Below are 16950 nucleotides of genomic sequence, written 5' to 3'. Positions count from 1 at the left end.
TCATTTTAAAAAAATAAACAATTTCAAAACTAAAGAAACTAATAAAGTCATTAAACATTCAGAACTATTTTTTAAAAATAAAGTAATAGAGAAACCTCACTCCTTGCTCCCTACTCAGTGGGTTGATATCGAATTGTAATGAATGGCATCTCTGATCCTATGTGAGGGGTAGTGCTGGGGAAATAAAAAGTAAAAGTTCTGAATGCAGTCAGCAGGTCGGGCAGAAAGTTTGGTCAGAGAAAATCACAGGTTTCAATGAGATTTACTGGAAGATGTTGTTTTGTGCTTGGCATTGCTACCTGCACAAAGGTACATCTCCTGGTGATGGTGTAGTTGCAAGGACGTCTTCCTGCCATCCCTTGCAACTTTCATTGGGGTGAGTCAGTCCCCCAATTTCTGTCCTTCCTCCTTACACAGCCAAAAGCTGCCCTTTTCTGCCTCTGGTGCCCCACCTGAGCCTCGCTCCGGTCACTGCCCTATCACAGAGTAACCATGTTGTCGATGTGCCGATGAAGCTCCCGGCATCCTACCTCCACAGGGTAGATGACGGCCCTCCAGCAGGCTTCCTTACACTCAGCTGCCAGGTCTGAGTACTTCCGCCTCTTCCACTCATGGTCAGCCTTAATTCCTTCCTCCCATGGGATGGCTAACTCACTGAGGAGGACTGTTTTGGCTGCTGTGGTGCTGATTTCCATGAGGAACTGTAGCTGTCTGCCAAGATCGGCCCTCACATTCCCCTCCTTGCCTGTGGAGAGGAGTCTTGGGCACGTACATTCAGCACTCTTATCAGCCTCACCAAATGGGATGAGTTGTGGTCCCACTGGGTAAAGGCTGCATCCCACCTGCAGGTCTCGAGGATCTCTGCCAGCTTCTTTAGGACCTGGTCACGTCACCATCTGTAATGCCCTTGGGGCAATGCAGTCTTGCATCCTGCCAGGATGTGTTAAGGTTGGCATTGGTGGTATCACACTGAACCACTAGTGAAGATTTTGGGGGTGAGGGTGTCCTAGGTTGCCCTGATGAAGAAGCAGAGTCTGGCTTGTGGGACCTTCCGTGGGTTAGACCAGCTGACTGTCCTGTTGATGGTGCCTCCCATGTGGTCCAGCTTCACCCTGTAGTGCTCCTGTTCTGTCCTTGTCACCTCCTCCGCTTTTCTCTCTTCCTTTGAGGCCTTGGGCCAGAACCGTGCTGCCTTTCCCCAGCCAAGTCCTGCATGTCCAGCCTGGATTGCTGACAACCTCTTGGTGCTGCAGCCTGCTGGTGGCCTGCTCTACTTTAGCTTGAGCTCTCCATTTACAGCTGGTATGGTTTAAGACCATAAGACATAGGAGCAGAATTAGGCGTTTGGCCCATCGAATCTACTCTGCTATTCAAACATGGCTGGTAATCTTTCCCCTCTCCTATAATCGTAATGTTTGGGGCATTGGCACTCCTCACCAGCGGGTCGGTGGACTCCTTCAGCTCAATGACCAGTCGGGTTTTTCCCTCTTAGTGGCAGCTGCAACATGTTCTGCTTAAAGAACTTACCCTGGTGATCCAAGGGAAATTTTCCTTGCTGGATCACTGTACTGGCCCCTGATGTACTGCTCCTAACTTTGGTGGCTTCTAACTTCCCACTCTTTTTACCCTCCAACAGCTGTCGGGCATATTTACAGGGATTCTTGAAGCCCTCTGTCTCTGTCTCTGTCTCCTTTCTCCATTCTCCATTCTCCTGTGCTTACAAATCCGCTCTGCCCTTCGCACCCCGACCAGTGTCTACTTCACTTCGTTCCATAACAGGCCCATCTTCTCCTCCTATGTTGCTTTCTCCCAGTTCTTCCGCAGCTGGTGCCACCTCCATACTGGCTGCTCAATGTCCTTCTCCCTTCTTCCCTTTCCTCTTAGAGCAGCGACTTGCTTGACGTCAACTTTGCCAACTCTGTCTCTACACGCTTTGGAGAGGAAGTCTCCGAATGAGTTGGCTGCGTAGTGCGTGCTCTAGGATCGTGCTGAGGTCCATGTCTGGCCTCTGCCACTCGGCCATTTGATCTTGTGCCTCCTTGCTGGCTTCTTCCTCTTAGCTTTTTGGCATGGCTCCCCAGATGGGGGGATGTCAGGTGTGTTTGTGTGGGGCCTTCTTCCCCTACCAACAAATCACCTCCGGTCCTTCAGCTCTGCGGTTCACTACCTGGCTTTGGGTCCTCTTGTCTGATCTGCCGCAGCAGTGCAAGGTCACTGTTGGCCTTTCTCGCTGCACTTCATCCTCCCTTGATGGGTTTGTAGCTCCCCATGTGTCATCACGTTCTCCCATCCACACCCACACTCCCGAAGGACCTTTATCTCGTTGTCTATATTCATTCCAGCCCATCTTTCATCCTGCCTCTTGGAGGAGCTTCAAAAACCTTGAATCTTGTTAAGAAATCCCAGCAAGACTGTTGGAATCCATTTGGGCTCCTTCAGAAGAGTAATCAGGCAAAACCTGTACCTGCTCTGCCTCCTTCAATGAGCTGGAAGAGAAATGGATGAAATCTTTCTTTGTACAGAATTTGGGTGAGCTTCCTAATACAATATTGAGTAGAAAACAATGAAATACGGCTTTGGCCAGCAGTTTGGAGTCTTCCTTGACTTCTATGGATGAAACAATCAGGCCACACTTCTGGTGTTGTACCAACGTTACAGGAGATTACAGATCTTGCAGGGAAAAGAGTTCTTTAAATCACTTGCTTTCAGGTGAAACAAAAGGGTTAACTGAAACATTCAATAATTTTCTCTCAAGGCCTGCAGCCTAAACATTCGAGTATCCCTCACCCTTTCTTTTATTAAAACCTGGTTGTTTTGTGAGTTAATAACTGTCATTTTCCAGACTAGTAATTTTGAAAATTACCCCTAATGTGATTTTTAGTTGCCACATTATCGTTCATACCATTTGAGGGAGCTTAACACAGATAAAAAGCATTGGGTCAAATGAAAAGTTAAGATTTGAATTTTCTGATGGCCCAGAGGCCCTAAAATTGTGTATTATTGCTCTGCTTAGCTTTAATGCAATCTATAAATGCAAAGTACCATCTTTCTTGGAGTTGTATGAAGGATAGTCTATGTCCAGATATTGCTGTTAGACTTATTTTGTAATATTGACAAGCATACCTATAACTCAATGTTGCAGCATTTCAAGAAAGCTGCTTACCACCGCCTTCTCAAGGGCAATTAGCTATGGGAAATTAAATACTGCCTCAGTCTGTAAAGCCCACCTCCTTTGAATAAGTGACTGACAGGGCCTGTCTATATTACAGCAACATCCCAGCCGTTGTGTGCTTCTAGACTGAGTTCCAATATCTTTTTTTCTAATTGTCAAAGACACTGCCTAACAAATGAAGATATGGGAATGTGTTGAAGTCCAATTTTCTTCCAACAGGGATAGAAGATAAAAATTAATAGTGAAATAAAGATAGAAGATAGTCACCAGGTCAGGCAGCATCTGTGAAGACTCTGTTATTATTTGAAGCTGATGATCTTTGATCAGAACTAATCTTCTTGAGCAGCTATATTCACTGCAATGTTTTTTTTTAGAATGTAAATTGAATTAAAATATATAAACAATTTTCCTTCTCCTCGGATGATTCTAAAAATAACTGCTAGTTTATTTTGAAATTCTACAATTTTTCCCTCTATGGTTTCCTGGTGGGAAATCACTGTCTTGCATATTACTTATATTTTTCTCACAATGTCATTTTAATTTTTTTTCCCGAGGATAACATTAAGGGAATGGAGTTTTAAAGTGCTGTGAATTTTATTACTTGCCTAGAACTATGAATGGCAGCAAGAGTATTTCAACCATATCTGCTGTTTACTGATTGTGTAACATCATTCAAAGTGCAACTCATCTGACTAGTTCTGATGACATCCTTTACCTGTGCAAATTGCTGAATGATTGCTACCATTCTACTATAAGCTGAAAACAGCAGCTTACTTTATGCTAGCAGTTAAATTATAAGAGTGCATATTCTGAAGAAAGCGTTTTAATAAAACATTTTTAATTCAAGTTAACTTAAAAATGTGCTGGTGTTCTCTGAATGAGACTGATGTTATTTCCTTTTACTGGCCTTTTGGAAGAGGATTGGATTTCAATACATTTCAACATAATTTTCATTCCTTTTCTATTAGATAGTCTCCTCAATTGCCAATACAATTTACTGGAGAAAGTTATTGCTACCATTCGAGTATGCAAGGAGATATTGAACATATAGTCCTGTAATAACACTAAATAGCTCGAACTCAGAAAGGTAACAATTGACCTGGCTTCAATCTCTTTACAGAAACTGCTAAATAGCTGTTTTAAAAATTTAAGATTCAAGGCATTTACGTTTCTGTCGCTTTTCTATCTTTCACTTTAATTATTAATTTCTCTTTCCATGTCTTCCTCTCTGTATTTAATTCAGTGTATTTCCTGCTCTATTTCATTTCCATTTGTAAAACCTTCCATTTCTTTGGTTGAGGAGTTATACTGATGTTCCCATCACTCATTAATGTCCCACATGCACCCAACGTTGATAGCTTGCACCTCCAGCAATCTGCAGCACAAACACATATTGAGCTGAAGAATAGAGAAAAATCCTAAGCAGTAGGATCTCCCATGAGATGACCCACTGAAATGAATTTAAGGCCAATAGAATCTCTAGCTATTCTCTCTAGACAAGAGGTATGAATTTGCCATGGTGAATAGCTCTTTCTGCACATAACTGAAAGCAATAGTCACAGAATAGTTCTGGGAACGACTGTCCCAGAATAATAAAGGATCTGTTGTCGAATTATACTGCTTCCTTTGATTGTCAGTGCATTTCATTACAGCTGTTGATAATATTATATTTTTGATTATGTTTTTCTCTGTTTAAATAGTAAAGTAATTCAGATTGTGGTATTTTTCTTAGTTACATTGTATAAGAATAGCTATTTGATACCAATTACTTTTATCATCTTGTTAATGCAGCCACAGACGTTACAGTGGGCTCTACAGAGAACTCTGCATTATTTTGAGTGCCAAGAAACCAGGTAAGAGTGAACACATGACACTACCAATGTAGCTTATTGGGTTTACAATAAAATCAAGTGCACACTGTATGTATTCCTGCAGGTATAGCAGTTGAACTTGGCACGCTCACATTCCGTTGTACTGAATTAGTTGTCATAAAATACGTTCAGAAGTACTCCGAACAAGTATGTCAGGAGTTATTAGGTAGTGTGATGGAGAGAGTGAATTAGCATATTGGATGTAACAATAGACTATAAATGTGCCAACAATGAGTCGGTTTCCACAAAGGAGGCTAAGTAGAACCTGATAACTATAAGCGTTGTTAATTGTTATTTTGTTAAATCTTGTGTAAAATAGACTTTGACTAACATTGGCAAACTTCAGGATTATCTGTAAACTTGTAAAGAAACAAAAACTCCCAATGGATTCTGAATAGAAAAAAAATACCTTTTGCTAAAAACTGGGCATTGCAGATATCTTTGCAATATAGCGAATTTCCACAACTTCAACAAACATTTGTCAGCTCAATTCAATTTGGCAGATATTTAGAGTGAATACAAGAATAAGAAAGGGATGAGACGTTGAAGAGTGGATGAAAGTGGTCATTCATTAAAGGAGTTATTTCAAAGTGTCTGGAACAGTAAACTGCTGCACTGAAGGCCCAAAGTTTAAAGCATTAGGTTTCCCATTTGTGTCATAACAGACTCAGAAATTTAATGTAGATTAGTTAAGTTTGCAGTTAACTTCATGTGAAAAGATTGTAATGCTTGTCACTAAATTAAACTTTATACTAAATTATACTTTTCTCTCCTTTCCTATTCCTTGGGTACTTCTCCTTCGAGCATCTTATTCTGTTCTACCTCAATGCTCCTTTAAGACCCTTATTAACCACTGCCCATCTCCCACCAATGAATCAAGTTGAGCGTCTCACTGAAATTACCCCCCTTTATTCCGACATTATTTGCGCAAAGTGATTCATTTTAGATCTCAGCTCTCTATGTCATATTTTCTCATTTTATTACCTTTTTTTATTGAGCTATTATTGTGGAAAATTTTATTCAATTCCTCCCAGATTCTTTTAACAATTCACTTAAAAATCTATACTCCTGAGTCATCAACTTCTCTACAAAGGCCAATCCTATTTGTTCATTTTATTAAGGTTTCTCGATTTCTCATAAATTTCTTCTGAATCCTCTGTTTAAAAAAAAATCCTTCTTTGGTTAGTTTCTTCTCATAGCTATAATCCTTCAGTCCTGTCTGCAGCCCTCTTGATTCCCCTGTACCCTTTCAACTGCTAAAACATCTTTGCCGTGGTGACTAAAACTATGCACAATATTCTAGTTGCAACCCATCTGCTATGTTGTACAGCTTTAGTATGTCCCCCTCTCCACTGATAAGAGGCAAGCAATCCATTTGCTATTCAAACCATCTTTTCTTCCTGCCCCATCATCTCTAGGGAGCTGCGGGTAAACACTGTAAGATATCTCTGCTACTCTATACATCCTCTAACCTCCATTTATCATGCATTTCCTTTGCCTTGTTTGCTCTCCCCAAATATATTACCTCATACTCCTGACTGAGTTCAATTTACCACTCTTGTGACCACTTAACTAGTCCATTGTAAATTCCTACAGCTTAGACTTTCTTCTGTACAGTCAACTATACTGCTAGTCTTCCTAACAAGATTTAATCGTGCTCCAACAGTTCATTCCAAATATGGAGACCCTAGTTTTGAGCTCTGCAGAGTCCCACTGCACATGGCCCCCTGGTCATTACAAACCTATTGACTGTTTTCTTCCACTAAACCTGTTTGTAATCAAACTTGCCATTTTCTTATAGATTCCATGGACCTTCCTGATTGGAATGATAAATATGATCACCCCAAACAGCCCTCGATAGCCACATCATTCTCTCCTCCCAATTACGCTTTGTCTTTGGAGACATCAGAGGTTCTGCAGATGCTGGAAATCTGGGACTACACACACAAAATGCTGGAGGAACTCAGCAGATCAGTCAGTATCTTTGGGGAGGAGAAGTAGCAGAGGGTCTCAGCTTGAATCATCAACTGTTTATATCCCTCCATGGATGCTGCCTGACCTACTCAGCTCCTTCAGCATTTTGTGTATGTATTTCTTCAATCTTGGTCTTCTTCAGAAGATACTTCTTGTTATGGAATTTATAGAAATATTTTTATCATGTCTATGAGAGGTCACAAAACTATTCTAATGCTAAAGCCATTGAGTTAGTTTTGGTAAAAGAGCGCATGTAATAGTCTAGCATGTAAAAGCTAATGAAGATTTTAAAGAAATTTTTAAAGAAAATGAACACTTAACATAAGCACTTGTCAGCCATCGGCTGACATGCATAGTAAAAACATTCAGGTACAAGCGAAGCAAGCCATACTGACACTGTGCAGTCCCCTGAAATACTTTACGGAGATTTGGCCACAAAGCCATGGAGGAGACATCCAGGGCAGGAAGCTGTTCAGAGAGTACAGAGTGCAAGGGTTCGGAGAAAGGCTGTTTGGGAGGGAGGTGGGAAGAAAGAACATGCGATTGGAAAGATGAACTGTAATGTTCTTTTGGAAGCCATTGTAATTGACCCATTTGGGGATATGGGTGCAATGGGGAGCGTAACAAGTGAACGAAAAGATCTGAAATGATGGGAATAACAAAAGGGCCATGGTGCTGCTATCTACAAAAGTCAGACTATTATACTTCAACATGTATTGATTTCAGTGCTGGATTCATTAAAATGAATTTAAATATATAGTTCCTCAGGGACTAGGATGGTGGGGACTGTGTGGAGCTTGACAGCAGGTAGGACGTGCTGATTATTTTTTCTCTGCAGTGCATGGAAAGAACATTTCAATAACTGATTAGTCCGGGATTTTCCGGATAAATGGGCAGAGCGAGCATAAGGAGGCATACGATTCAATTTCAGCTTGGATAACTAGGGCCACGTTACAAGCATCACATTTGATGGTCAGTACCCTGATCTACTGATGTCCCCACATTCACTGGTGTTTCACTGGATGTCACGCTGGTGAGATTATATTCTCTACAGATGGAAGGAAGAACTCTGTAGCAGAAGTCAGCAACAGGAGAGTGGTCCCCCTACCCCAGGACTCAGTGCCTCATGGAATTTAATGATACATCAAGTCAGGAAAGGTGGGCACAGTGGCACTTACATTCTTATGTGCATTGTAAATCACCCTTTTCACTCTGCCCTTTTGTCTACTCCAGCACACCCTGTCTATACACTTGCTGTCACCCCCATTTGCCTTGCCACCATGGGAAGTCAGCCTTGTCATTTGTAATGTCATGCCTCTCACTCATGGTCACCATTAATGAATGTTCTCCATCTAGCTATTCATTTAACACATTCCTTTACTCTCAGCCGCTAATCTCTTATTCCCTTTCTTGTAGGAGGACAAGCAGCAGAGCATCAAGAAGAGGTAGAAAATCAAGGGTATCCCTGCAGCTGACACTTGCTGAGAAGTCGATCTTGTAGATAACCTGTATGTCTGAATGCATGGTTACCGGAGATTGGGACCCAACAGCACCCACTGACAGGATTCTGTTTCATTAAGTAGTAGACACTCATTCTGGATAGGATGCAAGTGGCAAGTGAAAGTTAAATCATTTGCACATGGAAAGCCTTCCCTGTTTTTATCTTAACAACGCTAATCCAACGCTAAAGCTCTAGACTTTTCCTACAAGAGGTGCAACAGGAAGGTGATAGAAACTCTTCCTTCTCAAAGGAAGTAGACATTCACTTTCAGGGCACACAGTCACATAACTCCTGTGTATCTCTACCAGAGTAGATATTAAACCTGAGTGGGTTTGGTAAGAATGACACTTTGATTTATACATGGCCATTTGTTGATCACAAATGAGAAAGGGGCTGCTGACAACATTGGCACTAGTTGTCAGGAGATGGTGTCAGGAGATGCAGCATCTCTCAAGGTCTCCTTAGATAGATAGATAGATAGATAGATAGATACTTTATTCATCCCCATGGGGAAATTCAACATTTTTTCCAATGTCCCATACACTTGTTGTAGCAAAAACTCATTACATACAATACTTAACTCAGTAATAATATGTTGTACCTTAGTGATTATTAACCAACCAGATACTTCAGGAGCAACAAGAGCAACTTTGTAATGGACTTGCAGGCAAACCAGCCCTATTATGTACTCTTGTGAAGAGATTGAGGAATGAGCAATTATTAAATTGGCAATCCATTTTCTCCTACCTGTGTGCTCAGGCTAATCTGGAAGTAGGCACCCTCATACATGGTCACTGTCCCACCAAATGCTGCAAAATGCAACCTTTCCCAAAGGTTAAAACAGATTTCACCATTCAACCGAAGAGCCTGTTATAATTTATCTACCGATCAACAGAAATGTTGAATGTACAATTACAGAATTCAGTGTGGATATGGACAGAAAGATATCTTTACCTCAGTGCCAAATTCAAGAATGGAGTTCCCCGTCTGAGTAAATGAGAAGCTATCAAAAGTCATGTGTCCTGATCACATAATATTAAATAACAAAATTGTTTCTTTTCCATAATCCTTTCAAATTCAGATACACTTGAACCGCTGATATGTTCACTTAACAATTATTTGCATTATTCAACTTCATTTCAATGTCACTAAATTATTAAGCAACAGTCATTTTTTTCAGATTGTATTAAATGAAGTTTATTGTAACTGTTTTGTGTCACTATGAAATAAAGGCACATACTTGTATATCACAAAGTTATTGCCTTGTTTTGATTTAAAATGTTAATTTTTTTTTGTTTTCAAATCCTTTCCCAACCTTGCTCCTCACAAGCTCTGTAATCACCTTCAGTTTTGCAACCTTCTGGCTCCCTTATGATACATGTTAATCACAATTCAGAATCTATGTAAGCAAAATTTGTTTTAAAATATTTGGTCTTCAAATACATATAATGTAATGTAGAAGCCAATGTTTACGTAAGTTTTGTAGTAATTAAATGCAACCTTAAATGTTTGAGTCATCAAAATAGAGATGCCCAAGGTTTGGAAAGATAACGGATAGCAGATTGGTAAGTAGACACTCCTGGAATTATTATCACTCATTCTAATCTGTGCCTATTGATGTATACAAATGTGTATGTTCAGGAAGTATATGGTCAGATTAAGCTGTGAGGTAGCCTTTTTAATTTAGCAGATGAAAACTAGTATATTAGTCATCTTGAGAGAAAGAATTACACCTTGGCCTGAATTAAGGGGATTAGGTGATTAAGGGGATGCAAGTGGGGATAATTGAGTTGTCACTTCTATCCTCACCTCACCTTTATACTGTACTTCTACGTGTTTTTGAACATGGTGGAATCTTTGCTGAAGGAGGCTCTGTGGAATGCAGGACTGTAGAGTCTAGGGTGTGAGTGTGAAGGTAGAGTTTACAATGGTCTTGAGTCAAAGTAGTTCTTAGAAACTTAAAAAAAACAGTTTAAATCTAGCAGAGTAGATCTGTGCCATAAATAACTATAATATGAGGGGTGATTGATAAGTTCGTGGCCTAAGGCAGAAGGAGTCAATTTTAGAAAACCTAGCACATTTATTTTTCAACATAGTCCCCTCCTACATTTACACACTTATTCCAGCAGTCGTGGAGCATACGGATCCCTTCTTTGTAGAAGTGGTCTCCAGCAGGGGTGATTGATAAGTTTGTGGCCTAAGGTAGAAGGAGATGAGTTATTAACTTCAAACTTTCTGCATAATCACTCAGAGTTGAACTGCACGTGCATGTAACAAAAGCTGTATAAATCACCCCATGTTGTGGACCACTTTCTGGACGTCCAAGACGCCGACTTCTACAAAGAAGGGATCCGTATGCTCCACGACCACTGGACTGAGTGTGTAAATGTAAGAGAGGACTATGTTGAAAAATAAATGTGTTAGGTTTTCTAAAATTGACTCCTACAGTGGTATGCAAAAGTTTGGGCACCCCTGGTCAAAATTTCTGTTACTGTGAATAGTTAAGTGAGTAGAAGATGAACTAATCTCCAAAAGTCATAAAGTTAAAGATGAAACATTTTTTTCAACATTTTAAGCAATATTAGTGTATTATTTTTGTTTTGTACAATTTTAGAGTGGAAAAAAGGAAAGAGCACCATGCAAAAGTTTGGGCACCCCAAGAGATTTGAGCTCTCAGATAACTTCTACCAAGGTCTCAGATCTTAATTAGCTTGTTAGGGCTATGGCTTGTTCACAGTTATCATTAGGAAAGGCCAATCGATGCAAATTTCAAAGTGTTATAAATACCCTGACTCCTCAAACCTTGTCCCAACAATCAGCAGCCATGGGCTCCTCTAAGCAGCTGCCTAGCATTCTGAAAATTAAAATAAATGATACCCACAAAGCAGGAGAAGGCTATAAGAAGATAGCAAAGCATTTTCAGGTACAGTAGCCGTTTCCTCAGTTTGCAATGTAATTAAGAAATGGCAGTTAACAGGAATGGTGGAGGTCAAGTTGAAGTCAAGTTGAGGTCTGGAAGACCAAGAAAACTCACAACTGCTTGTAGGATTGCTAGAAAGGCAAATCAAAACCCCCGTTTGACTGCAAAAGACCTTCAGGAAGATTTAGCAGACTCTGGAGTGGTGGTGCACTGTTCTACTGTGCAGTGACATCTGCACAAATATGACCTTCATGGAGGAGTCATCAGAAGAAAACCTTTCCTGCATCCTCACCACAAAATTCAGCGTCAAAAGTTTGCAAAGGAACATCCAAACAAGCCTGATGCATTTTGGAAACAAATCCTGTGGACTGATAAAGTTAAAATAGAACTTTTTGGCCGCAATGAGCAAAGGTATGTTTGGAGAAAAAAGGGTGCAGAATTTCATGAAAAGAATTGCTCTCCAACTGTTGGTCACGGGGATGGATCGATCATGCTTTGGGCTTGTTTTGTAGCCAGTGGCATGGGGAACATTTCACTGGTAGAGGGAAGAATGAATTCAATCAAATACCAGCAAATTCTGGAAGCAAACGTCACACTGTCTGTAAAAAAAAAAAGCTGAAGATGAAAAGAGGATGGCTTCTACAACAGGATAATGATCCTAAACACACCTCAAAATCCACAATGGACTACCTCAAGAGGCACAAGCTGAAGTTTTGCCATGGCCCTCAAAGTCCCCCAAGCTAAACATCATCAAAAATCTGTGGATAGACCTCAACAGAGCAGTGCATGCAAGATGACCCAAGAATCTCACAGAACTAGAAGCCTTTTGCAAGGAAGAATGGGTGAAAATCCCCCAAAAAAGAATTGAAAGACTCTTAGCTGGCTACAGAAAGACAGGGGGTGTTACTAAGTACTGACCATGCAGGGTGCCCAAACTTTTGCTTCGGGCCCTTTTCCTTTTTTGTTATTTTGAAACTGTAAAAGATGGAAATAAAAAAGTAATCTTGTTTAAAATATTAAAGAAATGTGTCATCTTTAACTTAATGCCTTTTGGAAATCAGGTAATCTTTTACTCACTTAGCTATTCACAGTAACAGAAATTTTGGCCAAGGGCGCCCAAACTTTTGAATGCACTGTACCTTAGGCCATGAACTTATCAATCACCCCTCGTATAATAGTAACTAGATTAATGTGCATACGATTATCAAAAAAGTGGTGGGAGCCAAATGTGCTTATATACATGGTCGCTATATGACTGTTTATTAGCTAGTTACCTCAGCAGGGCTGAATAACAAGAGCATCTACTGTCAATTAAAGCCAGTCTGAAGCTTTTAAAGGGGAGGTGCATGTGCTCTGGACTTTATTATGACCTGCTACACTGAAAAATAGAACAACATGGGAGAAATCTGCCTCCAAATGTTTGATGCTTACTGCAGGTCTTTGCAGGAGAGGACTGATATCATTTATCCATTGAGAACCAGCAGCCCAAAGCTAAACTCTCAGAAGACAGTGGGAGCAATAGCTATGGTGGTCGATGTCAGGCTTATAGCTCTGAGGGTCTGGGTGCATTAAAGCTTAGCGAATGAATCTTCAAATGCCAGTTATGTGACCAGCAGGAAACTAGTCCGCAGTCAACACCCCGCTATACTTCATTTAGAGATAGAGTTCGGTAACAGGCCCTTCCAGCCCATGAGCCCATGTAACCAATTAATCTTTGAACCTGTACATCTTTGGAACGTGGGAGGAAACTGAAGCACCCGGAGGAAAACAGAGCAGTTAACATCCAAACTCTTCCTAGATAGTGGTGGAACTGAAGTCGGGTTGTAGGTGCCGTTAAAACATTACGGTAACTGCTACGCGCTGTGCCACCAAATCATCAAGATTGAGGATTAACACTCAATATTCATTGATTTATTTCAACATCACCTACCCAGCACTGTAGCAAACCTTATCTCACAACAATGTTTAGCTCTGGATGCTCTCTTTGATGGTATCAGCGTTAGCGTTGCTACTGACTGCTGGTTATCCAAAACATTGCTGTATCCGTGGTGCTGGGAAGTAAAATGGTGGAAAACTGCTGAGGGCACCAGTTTCCCTTCGAGGGAAAGACCCTCCTATGTGATCATACACCACGTCATCTTTGGCATATCCAGTACTCAGCCTGTGGACAGCGGAGGGGCTGTAACCATCAAAAATAGTAATATCATCATACCAACTCAAATTTTAATAGTCTGATTCTCCCTCATCCCACAATCACTTCCGACTGAGAAACAATGTAGTCATCATACAGATCTTGTGTAGATCAGATTGCTGCTAGTATGCTTCTGCACGCATCAGTGTTCAAAGGAGCTCGGAGAGCAAATTATCCTCCAGAAGAGTAGAAGGATTGCTGACGTACTACCCTAGGTGGTGGCAGCTCAGTGGATTCCTTCGTGATGTCAGCAGATTTCCTCCATCCCTGGACTCCTTTTGCCAATAGCCTGTATTTTCCATGCCAAGCAGACCAGACTGCCAGATGGTGCAGTCTGACCCTTAAACTGTTCATAAAAGGTCACCCCCTAACCCTGACATGCTGTAGCTATTGAGTAGCATTGTGTAGGAACAAGTAGTTAGTAACTGCACAAAGTTGATTTGTTGAAGTTTTTATCTTCTGGGTCATGCTTATACTTACAAATTTGGTTTGAAATATTTACGTAGCCTTTTTGTTTTTCCACTATGGCCAAGTAAATACCGTGAACTGTCAGCAATGAGATGTGGGTGAGATGGGGAATTATGGAAATCATAACTTAATGAATTGTTCACAGACAGTCTGCCTATCTGCCATGTGCTTAGCCTTCTTTCTTCCCCTGCTCCTCTGCTGACTGAAACTGGTGGCAAGAATTGTACGTTCACGATGGTGAATCTATGCAGCTGGCTGAGTTACTGGAACCATCCCAAAACACAAATCCCTATACAACCACCCCATAAATAATCCAGTCAACAGAAGCATTGTTTCACTGTATCAATCTACATTTCCATACCATGTTTGTGGATGTTTAATCTTATTCTTTTCGTATATATTGGATGGCCCTTGCCCAGTAGCCATTTTTCAGTTTGTCGTGTCTCAGATGAAGTTGCCCAGGGGACGGCTGCAGAATGAAGGCAACAGAGCAGCTGTTAGAATGCCAGACACTGAATGATTTGCTGTCTGCAATTGCAATTCAGTTGTTTGATGAGGGAATGGAATTTGTTTTGGTGAGATCTATGACATGTTTGTGTCGTTCGCTGGTGTCCCGCACCATTGGAAAGCTTGCAGCTGACGCTGCGCTCACTCCACCTGTGCTTTTCAAAAAGAGAATGAAATGTCCTCGGCATTCTTTGAATAGAGAGTCGGTTTTATTGTGCAGCAGTGAATGGTGAATTGTAAGATGCAGCAATCATTTCTTCCTCCACCCTGGAACAAGCTCAAAAGGTGCAAATGAATGCCCACCTCACTTCAGTAGCATCCTGCTTTGAGACAGCAGCTATGGTGGCGTCTTTTAGAGGGGACGTCACGTTGAAGTACAGCCACGTTCAGGTTGAAGAATTGCCCCGTGAACACCCTGGGTGGAAATAACCTCCTTACAATAAATTATTCTCTCCTCATTTTCCCAGCGTTCTGTATTCCAACGGGAATGTTTACTGCTGTGCTCATGTCTTGATGAGGAGAATTAAAACCATGTCACTTCATCGCTTGACATGATCCTTCTCGTTCACTTTGGTGACACTGAAGAACTCTAGAAAGCACTTCATAACTGTACAGTTATAACATCGGCCTCGAGAATAAATGACAACTAACCTGTAAGCTGTTAACACACACACAGAATGCTGGAGCAACTGAAATCCTGGTGCGTTTATCGTGGGGAATAAACAGCATTTTGGACAGACACCCTTCATCAGGGAGTTGTTGATGATTCTTTTACACAGTTGTCAACTGCTGTTGGTTCCTTTCCTGTTGCAGAGTGTATGCTCAGCTGAACAAGGCTGAAAAAGAGCGTTATCTGGAATATCAGTATCAAATGCTGTTGTGAAATCAGCTTTGCTCCTTAACCCTTGTCTGAACATTTCCAGTGAGAGTCAGCAATACTCACACACAAATACCCACACTATGGTCATTCCACTGTATAGAAAGCATCCTATCTCAATGCAATATGGCTTAGTATGGCATCTGCTCTACACATGACTGCAAGAAGTTGCTGAGAGTTGAGGACAGAGCTCAGCATATCACGGAAACCAGCCTCCCCTCCATGGACTCTGTCTGCACCTCTCACTGCTTCAGTAAAGCATTCAATATAATCAAAGGCTCCATGCACCGTGGACATTCTCTCTTCTCCCTTCTTTCTTCGGGCAGAAGATACAAACCGCCAGGCTCAAGGACTGCTTCTATCCTGCTGTTATAAGACCATTGAATGATTCCTTGGTATGATAAGCTGGACTCTTGACCTCAAAATCTACTTCGTTATGACTTTCTCTGTAGCTGTTAGACTTTATTCTACATTGTTACTGTTTTATCTTGTTCTACCTCTATGTAATGAACAATATGCAAGACAAGCTTTTTACTATATCTTGGTGCATATGACAGTAGTAAACCAATTCCAATTCATACTGCAAATATAAGTGTGCACATCAGATATAATTCTTGAATTTTTGAAAAATTTAATATTTTAGATTAGTTTTTTTTCTGCTCACCACTTTACAATCAGCATGTACGTATTTATTAAATTGGTCAGAAGTTTTAGTTTAGCACATGGAGAATGGGCAGTTTTCTAAGCACGGTGCTCCAGAACAAGAAGATGAGTAGAAGGCTTCACTTTTGGGTACTGTACTCACATGGGACCATGTTTCTAACTGAATCCAGAATGAAGGGATGAGTTTTCATCTGCAGATGATTGGGTTATGTGCACAGTGCAGCTGTGACATTCTCAACCCACATCCCACGGGGCATGGGTAAAGTGGCAAGAAATTGCCGATCTCACCTAAAGGTCACACAACAGCTGGATAAGGAGATAGGAACATAAAATATTTGGTTATAATAGAAACTGCTTTCTGATGCTGAAAATGTTGGCAAGAATTAAGTGCAATACAGGTAAAAAGCTATTGTTTCAGTAAAATATTTTATACAATGTTGTAGGAACAAAGAAAGAGCTCCATGCTTTAAAAGCATCCATTGATAAATGAGGTAAGTTATCACCCAAATTTAAAAGGAAAAAGCTTTCAAAAAGGGTAAAACTAATGCAGATTCTGGCAACTGATGGGAAAGATACAAATCACATTATATGTTGATTGTACAGTTAAATACAGGTGCAGACTATAGAGGAAAAAAACCAAGGAGAATGTAATAATAATCATGCAATTCCTTTGAGACCTTGTGAACTTGTAAATGAAAAGAAAAAAGGATGAAAGTACAATTATTTGGTTACATTATTCAGTGGAAGACGAGGAGAAGCATGACAGGTATCCCATAGAAAATTAATATTGAATTATCTGTTGAGAC

The 16950-nt window shown here is 40.7% G+C and overlaps 1 protein-coding gene across 2 annotated transcripts in view; it reads left to right on the top strand.

Annotated features, from left to right (window-relative positions):
* Positions 1-16950, top strand: part of gucy1a2 (guanylate cyclase 1, soluble, alpha 2) — a 183206-nt gene that overhangs the window by 42492 nt on the left and 123764 nt on the right. For both annotated transcript variants that reach the window (XM_073043630.1, XM_073043628.1), the window contains one exon: positions 4964-5025. In XM_073043630.1, the coding sequence (XP_072899731.1) occupies positions 4964-5025 (62 nt within the window). The remainder of the gene's footprint in view (positions 1-4963; positions 5026-16950) is intronic.

The sequence above is a fragment of the Hemitrygon akajei genome, chromosome 4 (assembly GCF_048418815.1).
Source record: "Hemitrygon akajei chromosome 4, sHemAka1.3, whole genome shotgun sequence".
Lineage (NCBI taxonomy): Eukaryota > Metazoa > Chordata > Chondrichthyes > Myliobatiformes > Dasyatidae > Hemitrygon > Hemitrygon akajei.
This window is presented reverse-complemented; position numbering and strand designations above follow the sequence as displayed.